Below are 22,632 nucleotides of genomic sequence, written 5' to 3'. Positions count from 1 at the left end.
TCCTGTCGGTTATAACCGACACAAGTTCTGTCGGTTTTGTATATTTTCTGTCGGTTTTATCCGACAGAAAATGCTATTATTTATTCATTATTAATTTATTCTCTGTCGGTTATATCCGACACAATTTCTGTCGGTTTTAGATTAGTTTCTGTCTGAAAATTCATTTCCTGACGCTGGCAATTCTGTCGCTTATTATATCCGTCACTGCATCCATATTGTGTCTGATTTTGCTTAAAATCCGACAGTAATATACGTTTTTTGTCGATTTTTGAACCGCCAGTTATAGTTAATTTTGTAGTAGTGAAATGCAGGATTGGATTGGAATTCCGCCACATCAGTATCCAAGCTGTGGGTAGGTTTCTATATTGTATGAGAGTAGTTGAACCACTCATCATTGGAGAGGATTGCAACTGGTTCAGTTTTTTAGTACGGTATATGCCGAGGAGGAGGTGGAGTATGGCTTAAGGAATATGACTGATAGTGTCAGGGACACCTTGGCGGCAATGCGGTCTTCCCCCAATTTTGTGCTGTGGCAGTCTCCGTTTTATGATGTGAAGGTAGTTGTCGTTGTCTTGATTGGTTTTTTTATTTGTTTTTGAGGTGCTGGTTGGTGATTCACTTAGTTACTATCGAGCAATTGATTGGATGAGTGTGTGATTATGTAGAGCTTGAAGGGTATTCCAGATTCATACGATGAATTTACCAAACTTAGATTGCCAGTAACTTTGCCACTGTCTTCCGCAACATTAACTGGTCGAAACATGGAAGTGGATTGGGGTAAGAGTTCCCATATTGTTAATGCTTCTGCTTATACTTCTACTTGATTTGTTTCGTTACTAAATTTGTCGAAGATATATCTTGCAAGTAGTAGTGACCATAATCGCTTTACTATGATTCAGGTCCCATCCCCACATTTAATGATTTGAAACAATTTATCAAAGAAAATCCATGCAAAATGGAAGAGAGTTGGAATTCAATGAAAGAGATGTGCGCTGAAATGATTTTGATGAAGGAAATTTTGAAGCCTGGGCAAAGAAATCTAAACAATTCGAGTTCTAGACATGTCCAGGTCCCATCAAAGAAGCGCGAGAATTCTATGTTTGTCACTACAAAGGGAAATTCTCTGGGAGGGGGGACGAGTAAAGCATTGAAAGCTTTGGGTGCATACTTGAGATATTTGGAGGGAACAGAACGTGATCACTACTGGTGGGAGTACGTGGTCATATTTTACCGTAAAAAAAACTTAATGATCAGATATTCCTTTCCACTTCATTCCTGCATTAACTAAAAGGTTCTTTTGGGATAATCTTGTTGCAGAATACATGAACAGATGCCCTGTGCTGAAAGTCGGGATGGAGCTTCATTTACTACTCTTTGGTCCTGCCTTTTTTCTTTTATCCTATCCAGAAGAAGAGTATATTTTGAAGCTCTCAAGTATAAGAAAGAACGAGATTCTGGATTTCTATCTCCTTTTGGATATTCATCCGCTACAATTGCCGCAACTGTTGATTCGGTGTGCTCAATGGAGGTGCTGTACCAGTTATGCGAAAATTGTATTTATGTTTTGATTGAAGTGGCTTTTCGGAGACTTACCTAAGTTGCTTTCTTTGCAAAAAAACATTATGTATTGCATAACATATTTGTAAGCAACTGAGTTATGTTTTGTGACAGTGGTATTTGCTTCTCGCTCTAAAAAGTCAGTTAAGTGATGACAGAAGATTTTGTATTCGTATCTGGAGATGGAAAGGCTATCTAATTCTTTTCTATTTCAAAGATATTCTGTGCCTTGTAATCTGGATAAATACTTGGCTAGCTTTATGTTGTAGATTGGGGTACCTACTCTTTCACTACGATACTACTATCCTTTTGTCAGTATACAGTTGTGGGTGAAGAAGGTCCTGCTACTCTTCTGGTTCATGGTTTTGGAGCCTTCTTGGAGCATTACCGTGACAACATACGCGCCATTGCTGAAGGTGGAAACCGAGTATGGGCCATCACACTATTAGGATTTGGCAAATCGGAAAAGGCAAATCGTAACAAATATTTAATTTTTAGCTTTTATTCTCCAGTGTGCATATCTGTTGTGTATCTTATTGTTATTTGTTACGATTTTCTGTCTCCAGGTTATATTATTGCAATTGTCGCTCGTCTCTGGCCTGCTTTGGTCAAATCTGTGGTTCTTATCAACAGTGGTGGGAATGTTATTCCAGGATATTCCTCTGTGTTGTTCGCCAAAGTAAGCTTGATTAAAAACAGTCTCATAATATAGTTTTCTGTTTCAGGAGATAAGAACTTCGGGTGCCTCATGGCTAGGTGCTAAATTCCTTTTGTTCTGCTTAAGGTTGACACTCAAGGACATAGTGAAGAATGTTAGGAATGTCGGTACTACAAGATAGAGAATGCACAAGGTAAAGTAGAAAATGGACGCCAAGAATTTATGTGGTTCGGCAATTTATGCCTACGTCCACCAAACAAGGAATCTTCACTATATGAAAAAGATGAATACAACAAGAGTAGTCTTACCAAGCCAAATACAAGGCTTGATGGATACAAGAAAGTATAACACACACTTTCTATCACTCTAAACTTCACTCACACAATGTGTAGTGGAACACTCTCACTCTCACTCTTGGAGTGGAACTCTAGCTTTGGACTTGATCCTTTGCTACTCACTCTTAGTTCTCTATTGGTTACATCACACCCATATTTATAGGTGAGGGCTTGGCATTCTACTAGTTTCTAGTTCCTTCTTCAAACCTCTAGTATAGAAAAATCTAGACTAGCCACATTCTTGTAGCTTCTAGATCTTTCCATTTGCAACCAAGGAAGCTAGTACTCTCTAGCTTCTTCCATCAACTTAATAACATGCTAGAATTGTCTAGCAAGCTCCAGCCTCATCTCTTGCTTACTAGAATAATCTAGAACATTGATCATGGGCTGGACCATATACCAACAATCTCCCCCTCCAGTCCATGAGGGAGGAATTCCGATCATGACTCCAAGTTACCTGGAGTTCATCCCAGCAGCTTTAATGCAGAATTCCAACTTTGATTTTGTGACTACCTTTGTCAACATGTCTGAAGAATTATTATCGGTATGAATCTTCTTCAGCTGCAGCAACTTGTTCTCGATAGCGTCTCTAATCCAGTGATAACGAATATCAATGTGCTTAGTGCGTGAATGATATGTAGTGTTCTTGCTCAAGTCCAGAGCACTCTGACTATCACAATAAATGCCATAATCACTTTGCTTCAAACCCAACTCTTGGAGAAACTGCTTCAGCCACAACAACTCCTTGCATGCTTCTGTAGCGGCTATGTATTCAGCCTCGGTTGTGGACAAAGCAACACACTTTTGCAACTTGGATTGCCAAGACACGGCTCCCCCGGCAAAAGTGAACAAGTACCCAGATGTAGATTTTCTACCATCCAGGTCACCTCCCATGTCAGCATCTGTAAATCCTTCCAAGATTGGTTTGGAACCGCCAAAGCACAAGCACATCTTAGAAGTCCCCTTCAAATATCTGAGAATCCACTTAACGGCTTCCCAGTGGTCCTTCCCTGGATTAGAGAGAAACCTGCTCACCACACCTACTGCATGAGCAATATCTGGTCGTGTGCACACCATTGCATACATGATACTTCCTACTGCCGAAGAGTAGGGAACAACTGCCATTTTCTCCTTTTCTTCATATGTTTTTGGACACGACTCTTTGCTCAACTTGATATGATTGGCTAAAGGTGAGCTTACCGGTTTGGCTGCTTTCATGTTGAACCTTTCAAGCACCCGTTCAACATACTTTTCTTGTGACAGCCACAACTTCTTGGATTTTCTGTCATGAATTATCTCCATGCCCAAAATCTGCTTGGCTGGCCCTAAGTCCTTCATGTCAAAGGACTTAGATAACTCTTCTTTGAGCTTTTTAATCATAGAAGCATCTTGTCCGACAATCATGAATGAGTTGAACTTCTTATTCCACTGTCTCGGAGCCTGCTTAAGACCATATAAACTTTTCTTGAGCTTGCACACCAAATTTTCTTTACCTTTGACTTCAAAGCCTTTGGGTTGCTCCATGTATATCTCCTCTTCTAAATTGCCGTGGAGAAATGCAGTTTTAACATCTAACTGCTCGAGCTCAAGATCCATGCTTGCTGTCATACCAAGGATAACTCGAATGGAAGTCATCTTCACCACCGGTGAGAAAATCTCATCAAAGTCAACTCCTTTCTTTTGACCAAAACCTTTGACAACCAAACGAGCCTTGTACCTTGTCATGTTGTCGTCTCTTTTCAATTTGAACACCCACTTGTTTTTCAATGCTTTCCTGCCCTTTGGAAGCTCCACCAGCTCATAGGTATCATTCTTTGATAAGGAATCCATCTCCGACTCCATTGCCTTCATCCATTTGTCACTGTCGTTATGAGCTCTGGCCTCCTCATATGTTTCGGGCTCTCCATAATTAGTCAACATGATATACTCTGATGAAGAATACTTGGTAGACGGTCTTCGACTTCTGATGGATCTTCTGACCTGATCTTCATTCTCTTGTAGGGCTGGAGGCTCCCCCTGATTGGGTTCTCCTTGAATCTGCTCTTCTTGACTAGGCTCCCCCTGATCAGCAATCTCATGGTCTGGCACATCTTGATCAGGCTCCTCTTGATTAGCATTATCTGATTCTGCAGGCACTTCATTGGCAGTTGCTTCAGGGATGTCATCGTGACTTTCTTCATCTGAAGCTAATGGATCAACTCCTCTGACTGCGCCATCTGGTTGTGCCTCTTTATCGGAATCCCCAATTGTTTGTTCTTCATAAAAGACCACGTCTCTACTTCGGATAAACTTCTTCTGGTATGGGTCCCATAATCTGTAACCAAAATCTTCACCGCCATAACCAAGAAAGATGCACGGTGTAGCTTTGTAGTCTAACTTCGATCTCTGCTCTTTGGGCACATGCACAAAAGCTTTGCAACCAAACACCTTCAGATGAGAGTAAGACACATCATTACCAGTCCATACTCTCTCTGGAACATCAAGACCTAATGGTACTGATGGAGATCGGTTGATCAAATAGCAGGCTGTCCTTACAGCTTCACCCCAGAACTGCTTAGATAACTTTGCAGTCCTCAACATACACCTGACTTTCTCCATGATGGTTCGGTTCATTCTTTCAGCAACACCGTTATGTTGTGGAGTTCCAGGAACTGTCTTCTCATGACGTATGCCATGTTTTACACAATACTCTCTAAACTGGTGAGATGTGTACTCGCCGCCGTTGTCGCTACGAAGGCACTTGAGAGGTTTCCCAGTTTCCCTCTCCACCATGGCATGGAACTCCTGGAATGTCTGAAACACCTGGTCTTTGGATTTCAACAAATACACCCACACCCTTCGTGAAGCATCATCAATATAAGTAACAAAATATTTATTTCTTCCAAGTGACTCGACTTCCATGGGACCACACACATCTGAATAAACAAGATCTAACAAGTTTCCTTTCTTTGTAGATGGAACAGAAAAACTAACTCTTCTTTGTTTTCCGAATAAACAATGCTCACAAGAGTTTAACGACGTACCTTTGGCAAAGGGAATATGAGACTTCTTTGCCAAAACTTGTAGGCCTTTCTCGCTCATGTGGCCTAGCCTCTTATGCCACAAGTCTAGAGATGAGTCTTCCACAGCATTCAACTCACCTTTCAAAACCTTGGCATTTGACCGGTATAACGTACAACAAAGTCGTGCTCTTGCTACCACCATTAAGCCTTTAGTAAGCTTCAATTTTCCTTCGCCAATATGGTGATAATATCCTTGTCGATCAAGGGTACCGATGGATATCAGATTGAGACGTATATCAGGAATATGTCTCACATCTTTCAACATCAATTGGCAGCCGAGATTAGTTCTTAAGCAGATATCACCAATTCCAAGAATTTTGGAATAACTTTCATTCCCCATTTTCACTATGCCAAAGTCACCTTCTTTGTATGTACTGAAGAACTCCCGTTTGGACGTAGCATGGAAGGAAGCTCCATTGTCAAAGATCCATTCAATGTCTCTGTCAGAGTTGCCCATATGCAGACATTCACCAACAGACAATATTTCTGGTACATCACCACATATGACAGCGGTGGTATTGCCAGTATCATCTTTCTTCTGATTGTTTCCTTCCCTTTGCTCTCTCTTCCAAACTCGACAATTTTTCTTCATATGGCCTTCTTTGCCACAATGGTGGCATGCACCCCTGAACCTTGACTTGGATCGGCTAGGACTCCTGCCATGACCTCTAGGCCCTCTACTCTTGCTTCTTCCGCGGTTCTCTGTGACAAATACTTGGCTGCTATCTGTGCCAGAAGTCTTTCTCCTTGTTTCTTCATTGAGCATGCTATTTTTAACATTATCAAGAGTAAGAACACCATTAGAAGCAGAGTTACTTATACTCACCACAAAGGTCTCCCAACTGTCTGGCAAGGATCCAAGTAACAAGAGCGCTTGTAACTCGTCCTCGATCGTCATTTTCATAGTAGCCAACTGGTTGATGATATTCTGGAAATTGTTCAAGTGTTCTGCTACACTTAAACCATCCTTGTACTTCACATTGATGAGCTCTTTGATCAAGAAGGCTTTCTTGGCTGGGGTCTTCTTCTCGAACAAGGACTCAAGCTTCATCCAAAACTCGCGAGCATTGGTTTCATTAGACACATGGTGAAAAACACTATCATCCACCCATTGTCTAATTGTGCCAATAGCCTTGCGATTCATCTTCTTCCACTCGGCATCGGACATGCTCTCGGGCTTAGCGGCATCTCCTTCAATTGGCTCATGCAAATCCTTGCAATAGAGAATGTCCTCCATCCTTGGCTTCCATGTTACCCAATTGGAGTTGGTGAGTTTGATCATAGTGCCACTTCCTTCCATCTCGTAGTACGAGCCAACCGGGCTCTGATACCACTTGTTAGGAATGTCGGTACTACAAGATAGAGAATGCACAAGGTAAAGTAGAAAATGGACGCCAAGAATTTATGTGGTTCGGCAATTTATGCCTACGTCCACCAAACAAGGAATCTTCACTATATGAAAAAGATGAATACAACAAGAGTAGTCTTACCAAGCCAAATACAAGGCTTGATGGATACAAGAAAGTATAACACACACTTTCTATCACTCTAAACTTCACTCACACAATGTGTAGTGGAACACTCTCACTCTCACTCTTGGAGTGGAACTCTAGCTTTGGACTTGATCCTTTGCTACTCACTCTTAGTTCTCTATTGGTTACATCACACCCATATTTATAGGTGAGGGCTTGGCATTCTACTAGTTTCTAGTTCCTTCTTCAAACCTCTAGTATAGAAAAATCTAGACTAGCCACATTCTTGTAGCTTCTAGATCTTTCCATTTGCAACCAAGGAAGCTAGTACTCTCTAGCTTCTTCCATCAACTTAATAACATGCTAGAATTGTCTAGCAAGCTCCAGCCTCATCTCTTGCTTACTAGAATAATCTAGAACATTGATCATGGGCTGGACCATATACCAACAAAGAATTGCTACCCATCTGTAAGTATCTGTACTGTCTTTTTTTCGAATATGGTTCACTTTCGTAGTTTTCGTTTGTGCGTTTTACTACCTTTTCTCTGCAGAAAACAGAGCGAGTCGACAATTGGCTTATTGATGAAATGCTAAGAGCAGTATCCTCTTCCATGTGAGGTACATTTATTTTTCTCTAGGAACTAGCAATCACAGTTGATTTTTCTTATACAAATTAAAAAGGATAAATTACATAAAACTACCTCAACGTTTGGGTTATTTCATACCTCGTCTTTAAAAAGTTTCAATATCATACCTTATCTTCGAATTTGTTGCAATGTCATACCTTCCATTAGTTCCTCTGTTAAATGCTGACGTGGCATGAGACAAGTCCACTTTTTATTAAAAAATTATTTAAATATTAACTAAATATTAAAAAATTAAAAAAAAAAAAAAAAAAAAAAGAAACCTAGTTCATATTCCCTCCCCCTCAACCCCCTTCTCCCCACCCAACCTGCAACCCAGAAGAAGAAAAAAAAAAAAAAAACCCATCTTCATCTTCCCCGAACCCCCTTCCCTACGACCCACCCATTTCTTCCCCCTTCTGTCTTCCCTAAACCCACCGCACCCATCCTCCACGTCCTCCTCCGCACCCCCACCCTCACACCCACCCTCCTCCCTCCTCTACACACCCCACTCCTTAAATCCACACCTATTGGGGAAGACGAGATCTAAGTTGCAGGGAAAGGGAGATGGGTTTTTTTTTTCTTTTTTGGGTTGCAGGTAGTGAGTGCGGAGGAGGAGGTGGAGGATGGGTGCACGGTGGGTTTGGGGAAGACGGGATGGGGAAGAAAGGGGAGGGGTGGGTTGCAGGGAAGGGGGGGTCGAGGAAGATGAAGATGGTTTTTTTTTTTTTTTGCTCTGGGTTGCAAGTTGGGCTCGTGTTTTTGGGGGGGGGGGGGGGGAGAGGGAGGGAGATGGGAAGATGGGTACGCGGAGGAAGTGGAGGATGGGTGCGGAGGAGGAGGTGGAGGATGGGAGGGAGTGGTTTTGGATTTGGGTTGCAGGGAGGGAAGATGATGAAGGGGATGGGGTTTCTTTCGGGGGGGGGGGGTTTAAATTTTTAATTTTTAATATTTAGTTAATATTTAATTAATACTTTTTAATATTTTATTAATTTTTTAATAAAAAGTGGACCCGTCTCATGCCACGTCAGCATTTAACAAAGGAACTGACATAAGGTATGACATTGCAACAAATTCGAAGATAAGGTATGACATTGAAACTTTTTAAAGACGATGTATGAAACTTGACACGCCCCGACCCTGATATTCCCCGAATACCAGGATAGACACGTGCTGGCCGACACCCGAGGCTGACGAAAACCATTAATTGATACAAAAGCTAAGAATAAGAAATAAATAAAGGTTATGAATTTAAAAACAATGAGTTAATAATTTAGGAACGTGTTCAGAACATACAACTAAACCTAATCACTAAAAAGAATTGAGATAAAATTGAATAAATAGAGAAGTGGGTCCTACATCGAGAGGACTCAAATATGCTACTGCGGAAGTGTCTTGATGCCGGGATTAGGTGCATTGATTCTAAGTCCTGAATAGGGGCGAAAAACAAAGGTGAGTGGACCAAGTTCATATATACAATAATAATAAAACAGTTATCAAGATACTAACCCCCACAGTTTAATAATGAAAACTACTAGCATAATAAGTGATGGATTTAATAAAAAAATCCTAGCATGCCAAATATCTCAAAAGTCATATCGCAGAAACGCATCGCGGAAATCAAAACAATAAATGTATCATAAATTGTCTCGTAAACGCGGTGTGCTGCTAGAAAGATCACTGAATAAATAATAACTCTCGGCCCAATGCCTGCACCTCAGTCTCTGTGCCCGTAGCCAGAGATAACTCCCTCCCGGCCCAATGCCTGTCTCCGTGTCCCTCAGCCTTTCGCTAGGGATTATTTCTCCCGGCCTACATGCCAACACCAGATCCTCGCCCCAGGCGGCATAGTGTCTACTAGGTACGCACAAATATTTACGCCTCTCATAAATAACCACTTCATAGTATAAGGTCATCCATCGTCTATACTATAAAGAGGGGTTTCTAAAACATGTTCTAGTATCCTATCGTCATCCATCGGATAGTCTACCAGTTCATGGTTTTTATAGAAAATACGATATATAAAAATATAGTTCAAAATAGCCTAACCATTTATTTCCTCACCAAAACACGAGACAAAATCAATAAATTCAGTAAACAGGATTGATATAAATCAATTCACAAATTTCGTAGGCATGCTAATCATTTATGAAATTACTATAAAATCATGAAATTTTAGAAGGGGTCCACTCACAGTACTTAGTTGCCAAAAGTTGCGCCACTAGCAAAGATGGAAACGTCACAATAATTGCCCCTAAGCACATAAAGAGTCCAATAAATAAAACTATATAATAGAAATTGAATTTGGGAAAACGGACATTGGAAACGGATTCAGAACGTCGAATTACCCTAAGAAGGGTCCCGGACGAAAACCCGAAAAGTCAACCCTAAAGTCAACATTGACCGGGGGTCAACGGTCAAATTAGGTCTAACGGCTTTTAGGCTTGAAATCCGGATTAAGGTTTAGGTTAAATAGGATTAGGAGATATTGGGTTTTCTAAGGTTTTTGGGTTAAAAGGGTTTAGGGTGAAGAAATGTGGTTTGGGCTTAAACCCCAAACACACACACACACACACGGCATGCATGTGCATGCATAAACACATACACACACACACACCCACGGCACCAAGGCCTTAAGGCCTCACAAAAACTAACAGGGCTTAAAGCCCTTTAAGTCAAAACCGGCCCAGGCCTTAAGGGTTTTAAAAACCAAGTAACAAAACTTAAAAACTAAAGGGGCTAGGGTTTTGGGCTTAAGACAACACGGGCCTAAGGCCCGAGGGGTTTTCTAAAGGGCCTGAGAGGCCTGGTTTTGCCTAAGAAGAAGGCTGGAAATTCAGCCGGAAAACCACCTAATTTTAAACAGCCATAACTTTATCACTACTCAACGAAATCAAGCGAGACAAAGACAAAAGTTGTAGCCCTTGAAGAGACGAAGAGAATGGTACCTCACACGACATCTAACTCGCCGTTATTTTGCCGGAAAATTCCTCGAAAGCCTCAGAGGTCGCCGGAAACTGGGTAAAATTCAAATGAGTATAACTTCTTCAATACTCAACAAAATTGAGTGAAACAAAAAGGAAAGTTGTAGTACGTAGGCAGACGAAGAGATTGATACCTTACGAGCCGGCCAACTCGCCGTGGATTGGCCGGAAATGGCCTCGAAAGGGGCGGTGCTCGCCGGAGCTCATGAACGGGGCTTCATGGTTTGACTTTCAAGATGCCAATACTATGGTTGAGTTCGTAGCGACGAGATAAAGACGATGGTGATGTTAGTTGGTAAGAAAAACCCTCCGAGGGGTGGAGATAGAGAGAGCCGAGAGAGTGAGGGAGAGAGAGTTGCGGGAAAGGTGAGGGAGAAGAGAGAACTGAGAGAAGAGAGAGGGAGACCAGAAAACATAAAATAAAACAAGGTGGGCCCCACGGGCTCACCAATTAAGGCTTTAAAACAATTTTTAAATAAAATGGGGTTGGGGTGTTTCAATCTACCACCCTTATAAAAAAAATTCGTCCTCGAAATTTAAAATAACATACTACACTGAAAAACTCGAAAATACGAAAAAAGATACACATATATATACGTAACGAAGAAATCAAATCAGAGCAGTTGCACAAAAGGAAAAATGTCATCCCGTCGCGATCGGGTTGCAATGATTCCATCTTTCGTGCCCCCAGACTCATACTTTCTTTCCTCATCAGTGTAATAGTAGAAACATACTTTAATAAGATATAAAGTCGAAAACACAAAATAATTTAAGGCCAGATAACGTCAAAATAGATATGTACTAACATATAGATCAAAAGCTCGAATCAACTTAAAAACGAAAACATAAATACTTTTCCAAAAACATTTGTAACGTCAAAACAATTAACTAGTAACGGAAGTTCAAAATACTTATACTGAAAACCAAAACTGAAAAAAAATGAGAGTGGGTCTTGCCCAAGAATTCGAAACGTCAAGTACTCCGAGAACAGATGTGTCTTTGGGTCGAGTCCCAAGAATAACAATTCCGAATCTGCGTCAGCTGCTGTCGACGAATCTTCCCGCCCACTTGCTTAATGAACCCAACAAATAAGCTATCGATATGACAGTCTACAGCCTGCAATATCGACCTCACATTTGTTGTCTCGATAAGCAAGTAGTAATTTCCTGATGATGAATAATTTCACACGTCGTAAATTCGATCCTCCGAATACAAGCTCGCACAACTCCTCTAACAACCAATGTTACCTGTAGAAACTTACTAAATCAGTTATAATACAACATTAGCTTACTACATTACTTGCCGTTACTTGCCGTTGAGGGTGTACTTGCTAAATAAGTTATAATACAACATTAGCTTACTACATTACTTGCCGTTGAGGGTTTACTTGCTAAATCAGTTTGAATGGCCATCTCATCAGGTTAACCACAGATGCTATAAAACAAGCTTTGATGTGGATTCCATTCTTTTTCCCTCCATCTGGTTAACCAATTATTCCAACCAAAGAAAGTTGTTTTGTTAGGAGATTACTTCATTAATTTAAGATATTCTTTATGTACATGTCCCTCTATAAGTTATAATCCTTCCCTTCTTATAGGTATAGTTCTCACAACTTCATCTACTTAAAGCTTTCAGACCCTATTACTCTCTCTCTCTCTCTCTCTCTCTCTCTCTCTCTCTCTGAATTAAGCTTGAAAAATCCCCAGAGCTCCCCCTTACCTACAAGGTGATTTTCTTTAAGCATTTACCTTGGTCATATCGAGTGAATTCACGATTAGTATTGTCGACGGAGATGAGTTGCCCCTGGTTAAGTAATTCTCAAGTCTCCTATTCTTCGTCTCCTCGAGACCCTCGGTACACCTGTATCACACACACACGAACTTCTGACCAAATAATTTTCATAACTCTACTCTTCACAAATCAGACACAAAGTTTGTATACCAACAGAAAATTAGTAATTTTTCATGTGTCCTGTGTATTTGCAGAAGTTGAGAGATAATTAAGCAGGATGTCTTCTGCCCAGGGAAAAGAAAAGCCAGCAGCCATAAAGTTTCAGAAGAGCTACTTTGATGTGTTGGGGTTGTGCTGCGCATCAGAAGTTCCTCTGATAGAGAATATCCTCAAGCCTCTTGAAGGTGTGAAAGAGGTTTCAGTGATTGTGCCTTCCAGAACTGTCATTGTTGTCCATGATAGCCTTCTCATTTCCCAGCTTCAAATCGGTAATATATTCTCTTAAATAATTTTACGCCAGTTAATATTAGTATTTCCCCTTAATTCTCTAATATTTGCGCTAAAAATTGGTTATTTTTTTCTTAATAGTTGCACAACAGAAAGCAAATAGTGTTGGGAAAAAGAAAAAAAAAGAACGATAGCAGTAGGTGGACGTGTACTTTTTCTGTTGTGGGAGAATTATTAATCGGCATATCGTGTCCCATTATGAACCAAAAAAATCGAACCGGATCATTTCCTGATCCATATATATATTGAGTCTGCTGAGTAGACGATCTGGACTGTTAAAATTTAATTCAACGACTACAACTATTTTAATTTTTAGAGGGTCCTCTGTTTGTACCATTATGAACCAAAAAGATGGAACCGGATCCTGTCATGATCCATATATATATTGAGCCTGCTGAGCAGGCGATCTGGACCGTTGAAATTTAATTCAACGGCTACAACTATTATAATTTTTAGAGAATACTCTGTTTGTAGTCGTTGGATCAAATTTTAATAGTGCAGATCACATACTCAACATATTCAATATATATGGATCCAGAGAGAATCCGGTTCCCAAAAAGATAGAGACGAGCATGCCTTATATGTTTTTCTTTACCCAACTTTCACGTACTATTTTGCTTTCCTTTTCATCACCCACTATAATATACTTAAAAATAGGTTTCAGTTGTAGCTAATTCATTGTACGTTTCACCTTTTTTTTTCTTTCTTTTTTTTGGAAGCGTTGTACGTTTCACCTTACACTATATAATACTAAATAGTTTTACACCCCTTCGGTGTGAATCTTGAGACTCCTTGACTATGAGGAAAAGCACATTAGTTTTCTTAAAATAAAAAAGCTCAAGCTATTTATTCGAAAATAAAATAAAGTATGCTCAGTCCATTTAGTCGGCCTCTCACACACTCTTTTATCTTAATACAAATGCACAAGTTTTTCAAACTCCATTATTACTTATAAGGATAAAGTTCTTTTGATTTGCCCCATCAGATAACATTTAGAAACATTGAAAATTGAAGGAAAATTAATACGACAGCAAACTCACATGAATGGATATCGAAAAACTGATAGGGCAACATAAACAAATTTATTTTTCCTTGAGGAAATTGCCCTTTTGATCTGTTATTTCATGGACAGTTAAGGCACTAAACCAAGCAAGGCTAGAAGCAAATGTGAGAGTGTATGGGGCAGGGGACATTTACAAGAAAACGTGGCCAAGTCCATATGCAATTGGTAGTGGCGTGTTACTGGTTCTATCATTTCTCAAGTACGCATATCGGCCATTAGGGTGGTTGGCCCTTGGAGCCGTGGCCGTTGGCATTTTCCCCGTTGCTTTGAAATGTTTTGCGGCTATTCGGAATTTCAGGTTTCATGACATCAACATTCTTGTTATCATTGCCGGTGAGTCAATACTTTGTCTTAATATTCAACTTATTTTTTCATTTCATTCTCCACAATTTTGGTTTTCTAAATTGGTAGAAACTCTACTGCATGATGTTGCGTTAGTTATATGAAATTATCATATAAACATTGAGGTACACTGTACACATGACTGTCAGTCAATCATCTATCACGAGAATAATACTTAATATGATACAATCATCTGTTCCACTTTAAAATTACTTGTCAAATTATATTTTCTACACTCCAAAATTTTGTTACCACTTATCTACTCTATTGCAAAACAGCACACATGATACAGAAGTTACTTATTTGCGCATGTTTGTATATTTATGTAAATCCATTTGGTGTAACTTTTGACAGTAATTGGGACAATTGCTTTGAAGGACTATACAGAAGCTGCCTCGATTGTCTTTCTGTTCACCATTGCAGAGTGGCTCCAGTCTTCTGCAGGTTACAGGGTTAGCATAAAACACTCATCCTTCTTTTTTTATGAAAAAATTAAGAACTAATCTCATTGAATTAAACAAAATACAAGTAACGATAAGTGGCAGAAAAACATAGCAATTGATTTTGGAACAACAAATTTTGCTGAAGACAGTTTTGTACATAATTTTGTGATAAACCACATACTAACCAATGCTTTAAAAGACGAAAGTGAAGCCCTTCCTAGGCGAAAGCCTTGATATTGAGGCGACTCATGGGACCTATAATTATTAATATATAGTCTAGTTGGAAGGTATGTCATATGGTCTTGTTGAACTTGAACTTAGAGGGTATGTCATGGAGTCTAGTTGAACTTGAACTTTGGCATTTTTTTTCTTAAAAAAAAAAAAAAGAAAAAAAAAACCCAGTCAACTCTGCAGCTGCCTAGGCATGCCTCGATCACATCTAGGCGAGTTTAAGCCTATTCCCGTTGGGCAGAGGCATTTTCATCACCGCCTTGTCTCCAAAGCTGCCTAGGTGCGCCTCAAGGCTTGTTTTTCAAAACACTGATACTAATACATTAAAATGTTGTTTAAGGGATTAACGAATGACTTGGTAATGTATATCATAAACAGTCAGACATGTAGAATAACACGCTTTTATCTACTCAGGCAAAAGCAGTGATGTCGTCGTTGATGAGCATGGCCCCCCAAATAGCAGTCTTAGCAGAGAGTGGAGAAGTTGTGGGTGTTGATGAGGTAAAGTTGAACACAATTCTTGCTGTTAAGGCCGGCGAAAAGATACCGATTGATGGAATAGTTGTTGAAGGAAAAGCTGAAGTCGATGAGAAAACACTAACTGGAGAATCCTATCCAGTTGCCAAAGAAAAGGACTCCACTGTTTGGGCAGGCACTATCAATCTTAATGGTAACATAAATGTCGCTCCCGTCATTCTTTGATTTTGAAGAAAGAGTTATGTTTTCATTTCTGACAAAATTTGGTTTCAATTGTGAAGGTTATATTAGCGTGAAAACTACATCATTGGCTGAAGATTGTGCGGTCGCCAAAATGGCAAAACTCATCGAAGAGGCTCAAAACAGCAAATCCAGAACTCAAAGATTCATTGACAAATGTGCAATGTTCTATACCCCAGGTTAGTCTACTTTCCCCATACATTTCATATGTTTCCCTATTCTTTACTACTAAGGAGAATGCAAACGGTTGGATTTATACGTTTTGTGGCGCTGTTTTGCAGCGGTCCTGGTCATTTCTGTTTCTATCGCGGTGATTCCAGCTGCATTACATGTTCACAATTGGAGAAAGTGGTTTCACTTAGCTTTGGTTGTTTTAGTGAGCGCCTGTCCGTGCGGTCTCATCCTCTCTACACCCGTTGTGACTTTCTGCACGCTCACAAAAGCGGCAACATCTGGACTTCTGATCAAAGGAGGTGACTACATTGAGATACTTGCTAAAGTCAAGATCATGGCTTTTGACAAAACTGGTACAATAACAAGGGGTGAATTTGTGGTGATGGATTTTCAATCTCTTCGTGATGACATTAGCTTGAACACATTGCTTTACTGGTATAGACTGCAACTCCTCTATTCAGCAACATGTTGAATGAAACACACAAAAATTTTGATGGAAAGAAAAAATTTACTTCATGAAATTCAGAAAGAGGCTTTTAGTTTAAAGACAAATTTAAGGCTGTTTTAATGCTGCATTATTCTCCGAAAGCGTTTCCTATTATTTCACTAAGTTTGCAGTTCGTTGATTTCTCTATTAATCTTCATGAAGGGTTTCAAGCATTGAGAGGAAGTCAAGTCATCCAATGGCAGATGCGCTGGTTGACTATGGAAGATTGTTTTCGGTCGAGCCAAACCCTGAGAATGTGGAGGAGTTTCAAAATTTTCCCGGCGAAGGTATTCATGGGAAAATTGATGGACAAGATATCTACATTGGAAACAGAAAAATAGCTTTGAGAGCTGCTTGTGAAATAGGTAAATGCCATCAACTCCTGTATCTTCGAAGCTATTTCGAATGATTTCAAGGATTATGATTCATTTTCTTTTTGTTTATGGTCTTTTTGGATCTCTCATCGCTAAATCTTTTTGAAATTTCAGTTCCAACAATTGAAGGTTCGAAAGGTGGGAAGACGATTGGATACATATACTCTGGGGGAGCCCCTGCTGGAGTCTTTATGATATCTGATGCTTGTCGATCTGGGGCTGCAGAGGCTCTCAAGGAACTAAAGAAGTTAGGCATTAAAACAGCTATGCTCACAGGAGATAGTAATGCTGCCGCATTGCATACAAATGAGCAGGTGTGTTATTCCTAATATCTTAGCCTCATATCGCTATGCTTAAATCTGCGCGCGCATACCATGCGCTCCACTCTCCACTCACTTTTATTGATTCAATGTATGATCTTCCCTGGTATACATGGCTGTAGAACTGCATATATATTTTCCTTGCAGATTAAGAAAGAAAAAAAAAAGAACAAATAAGAGTAGAAAATTTATCTGACTTGCAGCTTAAGCAAGCTCTCGAGGTAGTCCAGGCAGAACTTCTACCTGAAGACAAGGCAAGAATCATTAGAGAATTTAAAATGGAAGGAAACACAGCAATGGTTGGAGACGGGATCAATGATGCCCCTGCTTTAGCTACTGCCGATATTGGTATCTCAATGGGCATTTCAGGATCAGCCCTTGCTCAAGAAACTGGGAATATAATTTTACTGTCAAATGACATTAGGAAACTACCGAAAGCAGTCCAACTTGCGAGAAGAGCTAATAGAAAAGTGATTGAGAATGTGGCTTTGTCAATCACTGCTAAGGCTAGTATCCTTGCACTGGGATTTGCAGGGCATCCGCTTGTTTGGGCTGCAGTTCTTGCTGATGCCGGGACATGCTTGCTTGTGATATTCAACAGCATGCTACTCTTACAAGGAACCAACAAGCATGGAGGGAAAACTTCTGCACCACATGGCCATAAACATGGAAGCCATGGACATGGCCATAAACATGGAAGCCATGGACATGGCCATAAACATGGAAGCCATGGACATAGCCATTCTCACAAAAACCAACATTGTTGCTCGGACAGCATACCCGTAAAAGTCTGTAAACCTCAAAAGTGTTCCTCGCAGAAATGCGGATCAGAGTGCCATCCTAGTCCCTTAAATTCAAGCTTTCCTTGTAAGCTTAAGTGCAGTGATGACTTACACGAGGCACGACACTGTGATGAAACAAGCTGCATCAAAGTCAGTCATGATCTCGAGTCACAGAATAAACACAATCATGGTTGTTTGAGGCATCATAATTTCAGCTCATGCGCAGAAGGTGATAAACTTCACGAGGAAAAACACTGCAATCATTCTGCTTCTTCTTTGGTGGAAATTCAAAAGTTGACAAGTAAAGGTCATTGCCACACGACCCACTGCGGCAAAGAGCACAGCAGAAATGAAGGTGATGGAGTCCATGAGGAAAAACACTGCAATTATTCTGCTTTTGCTTTGCACGAAAGCGAAAAATTGACAGGTAGTGTTCATTGCCACTCAAGCCACTGTGGAAAGGAGCATGTTAGAAACGAAGATGATGCAATCCATGAGCCAAAACACTGCAACCATTCTACTTTTTCCTTGGAGGAAAGCAGAAAGTTGACAAGTACTGGTCATTGCCACTCAACTCAATGTGGCAAAGATCATATTCACAATGAATCGTTAGGAGAAACGTTTGCCACAAGATGTGATCATCAGCCCCACCATAATCAAGACAAACAATCACCCCCTCATCACACGACGATTGATATTGTAGCGGGTTGCAACCGCACAGAATCAGCCGCAACGAATTCTTGCATTGGCTCCCGGACAGCGGAAAAGGAAGCATGTTGCTCAGAATTAGTAGCAATTCATGCTTGTGTGTTGGAGAAAAGAGAAGTCGGTGGGTGCTGTAAAAGCTACATGAAGGAATGCTGTGGTGGTCATGGGCATGTTGGTTCTAGCTTTCAGGGTTGTTTATCAGAAATCACAATGGAATAGATGTAACTGACTGAAAATAAGTGTGTGTGTGTGTATATATATATATATATATTATATACGTGGTTTATATATATTTGTGAAATTATCTTCAACTCCATGCTGCATGAAAATATCTTCAAAAAACAAACAAAAGTACAAGCTATAGCACTTCCTCTTCCTTATCATAAATTCAAAATGCCACTTTTTTTCGAATTTTCGGCAGGATTACCAACACTTTCGAGGGACGAGGGTATTTTTGATCCAGCGGAAACACCTTCAAACCTTTTTGAGTATGTTATTTTCCTATCATCCGTTTTATACGATGACGCGGTTGAACTTGAATATATTTGACGTGATGCTTTTAATGTAACTCCATTTGACCGTCTTTGAGGTTCAGAAGTACCTCAAATCAAGAATTTGAACATTATTGCAGGTTGTTATAGCTACTTGTACACCAGATGTTTTGCCGCAACGATATGGCAGAAGCTGTGTCACGAGGATCCGCTGTCGTTAACGACAGGATCCGCGGTTGTTAAACGGTCTTGTAGGTGATGGGATTTTGAGGGATTGTAATGGAGGAATAGCTCCTGATATCACCTGTCTTTGCGATGAAATGAAGTTGGGAGAGGAGGTACAGTGAACAGCCGCTGTCGTGAACATTGAGTTCTGAAGAACTAGTCAACTAAACAGCAACACAAGGAATGAAAGTGCAATGTTGGAGTGATCCTCTTATAGGAAACAATGTCAAACATAGCCGCCCTAACAGCCGTAGGGATTTTGCGCTGGCGTTGCTCGGGCAATGTTGGAGTACCATGTTTCCTTCTTACACATCAACATGGATTTTGTAGCATATACTGAATAATCAATCAAGCCATTTGATTTCAAAAAACTTGCATTTGAATTTTGACAAGGATAAAAAAGAATTAACGGTACAGATCATTTACATAAACTACTTGAAGCTAACAGCCGGAAGTTTACTCCTCTGGTTCACTATCCATTCACGAATAATTGAATTCACTTCATCGGGCAGTTCGTCGTGCGGGCAATGACCTAATTTCGAGAACAATGAAAGGAATAAACTTGTATGAAACTTTTGAGCATAAACACAGTATACAACAATGGAAATATTTTACACACCGGCATCCAACTCCTTGACGATGAACCCAGCACAATGCTCTTTAAGCATAGCCACTGTTGACTTGGAGTCCGATATTGGATAGTAAGCCAAACAAAAAGACATGGATGTGTTATGTATAGAATTATCAATGACAAACGTGATTTTGTACACTTAAAATAAAATTCTAATAGGATATGAAGATCCAATCCTCAAAGGTTAGTATTACTTGTAAGACAAAAAAAAATTAAAAAATTAAAAAAAAAACTGATCATGATTAGTACAAATAAAAGTACAAGGTCAACAAGTGAGGGCACAATTCTCATGAGCCATTCTCTCTTAGTCGTCTCCTCTCTCTCTCATCCACTTTTAAAATTAGTTTCACAACACATTATCAGCATGATGTGTTTTTGCGAAAAAGAGAAGGTCTTGGAAGAAGACTAAACCTTTTCACCATCTTCATCAACATCCAAGTAATCTTAAGCCATAATCTATTTGGTTTCAATTTAATATATCCCATGAATAATATGATTATTGTTTTGTGTAATATGCATGTCATATCAACGTTGATGAATATATGGGTGGGTATATCAAAAAAGAAGATACAAATTAAGGGATTTCAAAACCCTAAATCACGGAAGTCGCGGCTTGAAGCCGCACCAGCGTCTGAGCTGCCAAGCTGCGCCACTCGTTTAAATGGTTGCACGCTATGTCGTCTGACATGTCTTCTTCTTTCCAAAACTTGGTCGTCGCCGCTCTGCATCGTTGAGTCGTGAGGGATGTGATCCCATGCCACCTCATATGATGTTGATTATTGACTCAAACATGTAGTCAAAGTCAAAATCTTTGGGCTACTTTGTGGTAATGGGAGGCAAACAACATTTGTGCCTAATTTGTGCCTAATTTGTGTCTAACTCTTTTGACTTGATGTTAGGCCTTTGCCCATTGATGTCTTTGAGAAGCTTTTCTTTGGCTATAAAAGAAGAAGCAAGGTGTAGCCCTAGATGGAGAGACAAGAGGAGAACAAGGAAGAAAGAAAAATAGCAAGAAGCCATTCGGCATAGAGAAGAATTTTCTCAAATTGTCTTGCTTTGTATTTTTGGTTTTCTCTTCCTATTGTAAGTGTGAGAGCTTGGGTTATTTGGGTCTTTGGGAAATTGAGTGATAAACACTATTGTATGTTCTCATTGATTATAGTGGAATACTCCGTCGTCTCCAAACTGGATGTAGGCATTGCCGAACCAGTATAAATCTTGGTGTTCTTGTTGATGTTGGTTTTGTTTCTGTTCTGTTTTACTATTCACTTACAGTCGAATGCCGCTTCCGCACAACATATGACTCTGGCCGTTAGTGATGATGATGGCACGCATCTCCAACATCTTTTGTCATTGAGGTTGTGATGGGGAATTACCCCGAAGGCAGTATAAAAGAGATACCTTGTGATTCTCGTCGAAACACTCGACCCAAATCCCTTTCAACCACCATCGTTGTCCGTCGAAGACGAGAACAACCGAAGGAATAAGTCTGCAGCGCGATGCTGCAGGCATGAAACTCAACATGTTCAAATGCATTTAATAAGATATGTTAAAAGCAAACATATGTTGATCCACCAATGTAAGTGTACCATGAGGAGAAAAACTGAATTTTCAATTGCTTATCAGTAATTAAAACCGACATATGTTAAAGCATGCATATGAGAAGAAAGTAAACTTTTCAATTTGCTCATCTCACATTTTTTTATTAAGTTCATCACCAAGGGAAATGCATATTCCAAGAGAAATGTGACTAACCAGAGAGATTGGTGATGGCATTTGAGATAGCAAGGGCAGTGCAGAGACCATTCCCTCATCCAGACATGTCTCCTCCGAGTAACAGCTTTGCAAACCTCTCCATCATTTAAACATCTGCAATCACAAAATAAATATGAAATAATTAAAATAAAAAAAACAAATAAATCATCTTTAATTAGAACATAATCAGATAACAAAATTTTCAGCTGCACATAAATTAGTATGTATTTTCATTGAGTTTCAGGATGTGAATATTACTGGACATCTCCTAAATTTTCTTGGAATCCAAACAGTGAGCAAGAATTTCCCAGAAGCCTAAATTTAGAAAGAAAGAAAAACATTTAAACATAAAAAGGAAACAAATAAACAAAATAAAATGAAATACCAGATAAAACACTCAATTAAAAATAACTAAGCAGAACAAAAGGCCAATGACAAAAAATATGACCATATGTAGCAAATCCAAAGCACACCCCAGAATCTTAATAAAGACAGAGAAAAAGAAGCAGCCTTCAAATAAAAAAAAGACATAAAACTAATTTAATAGTACCTAAGACACTGCCTTAAAAAAAATGGGGGCAATAACATGTATATTAGAGAAAACAATAGAATAGGTTATAGAGAATATGTTGGAAAATTGGCACTGTTTGTAATTATCTTCTCATACAATTTGGTGGAGCAAAAACTAAAACTACCAACATCAACATGCAGTGTTTGTCATAAAACAACAATTTCATATCCATTACCATTATCCTCTAATGCTCTGAACAATCTTAACGTTGGCCTGCAAATTGTCCGGCCCCTTACCTGTGGAGGTATTATATGCTTATTTTGTCAAACAAATAGAGATCATTAAACCTGAGTAAATTTCCACTTAATTAAGTTCTAAACACTTCAGTTAAATCTGAAGTTAAAAAGAGCAGTTCAATTTGACTAAAAATACATAAAGGAAGAGAGAAA

At 39.6% G+C, this 22,632-nt stretch overlaps 2 protein-coding genes and 2 long non-coding RNA genes across 4 annotated transcripts; 2 read left to right on the top strand and 2 right to left on the bottom strand.

Annotated features, from left to right (window-relative positions):
• Positions 1 to 401: 401 nt before the first annotated feature.
• On the top strand, positions 402 to 1,717 carry LOC114826426 (uncharacterized). Its single transcript, XM_070826421.1, has 4 exons — positions 402 to 557; positions 666 to 777; positions 900 to 1,212; positions 1,318 to 1,717. The coding sequence occupies exons 1-4, from the start codon at positions 471 to 473 to the stop codon at positions 1,595 to 1,597; spliced, it is 792 nt and encodes a 263-aa protein (XP_070682522.1). The 5' UTR covers positions 402 to 470; the 3' UTR covers positions 1,598 to 1,717.
• An 8,174-nt stretch (positions 1,718 to 9,891) lies between these two features.
• On the bottom strand, positions 9,892 to 11,186 carry LOC139196119 (uncharacterized). The gene is made up of 3 exons (XR_011581110.1): positions 10,826 to 11,186; positions 10,656 to 10,724; positions 9,892 to 9,961 (listed from the first exon to the last, which is right to left on the bottom strand). It is a non-coding gene; the product is annotated as an uncharacterized lncRNA (long non-coding RNA).
• A 1,078-nt stretch (positions 11,187 to 12,264) lies between these two features.
• On the top strand, positions 12,265 to 18,881 carry LOC103406283 (putative inactive cadmium/zinc-transporting ATPase HMA3). Its single transcript, XM_070826411.1, has 10 exons — positions 12,265 to 12,417; positions 12,677 to 12,910; positions 14,062 to 14,325; positions 14,689 to 14,786; positions 15,423 to 15,678; positions 15,767 to 15,904; positions 16,007 to 16,334; positions 16,549 to 16,751; positions 16,875 to 17,074; positions 17,284 to 18,881. Exons 2-10 carry the CDS (start codon positions 12,700 to 12,702, stop codon positions 18,787 to 18,789), a joined length of 3,204 nt encoding a protein of 1,067 aa, XP_070682512.1. The 5' UTR covers positions 12,265 to 12,417; positions 12,677 to 12,699; the 3' UTR covers positions 18,790 to 18,881.
• Positions 18,882 to 19,543: 662 nt separating this feature from the next.
• Positions 19,544 to 19,991, bottom strand: LOC139198141 (uncharacterized). Its single transcript, XR_011583432.1, has 3 exons — positions 19,906 to 19,991; positions 19,713 to 19,818; positions 19,544 to 19,622 (listed from the first exon to the last, which is right to left on the bottom strand). It is a non-coding gene; the product is annotated as an uncharacterized lncRNA (long non-coding RNA).
• Positions 19,992 to 22,632: the final 2,641 nt, after the last annotated feature.

Source organism: Malus domestica, chromosome 01 (assembly GCF_042453785.1).
Source record: "Malus domestica chromosome 01, GDT2T_hap1".
NCBI lineage: Eukaryota > Viridiplantae > Streptophyta > Magnoliopsida > Rosales > Rosaceae > Malus > Malus domestica.
Note: the sequence above shows the minus strand (reverse complement) of the source record. Positions and strands in the feature narration are given on the sequence as shown.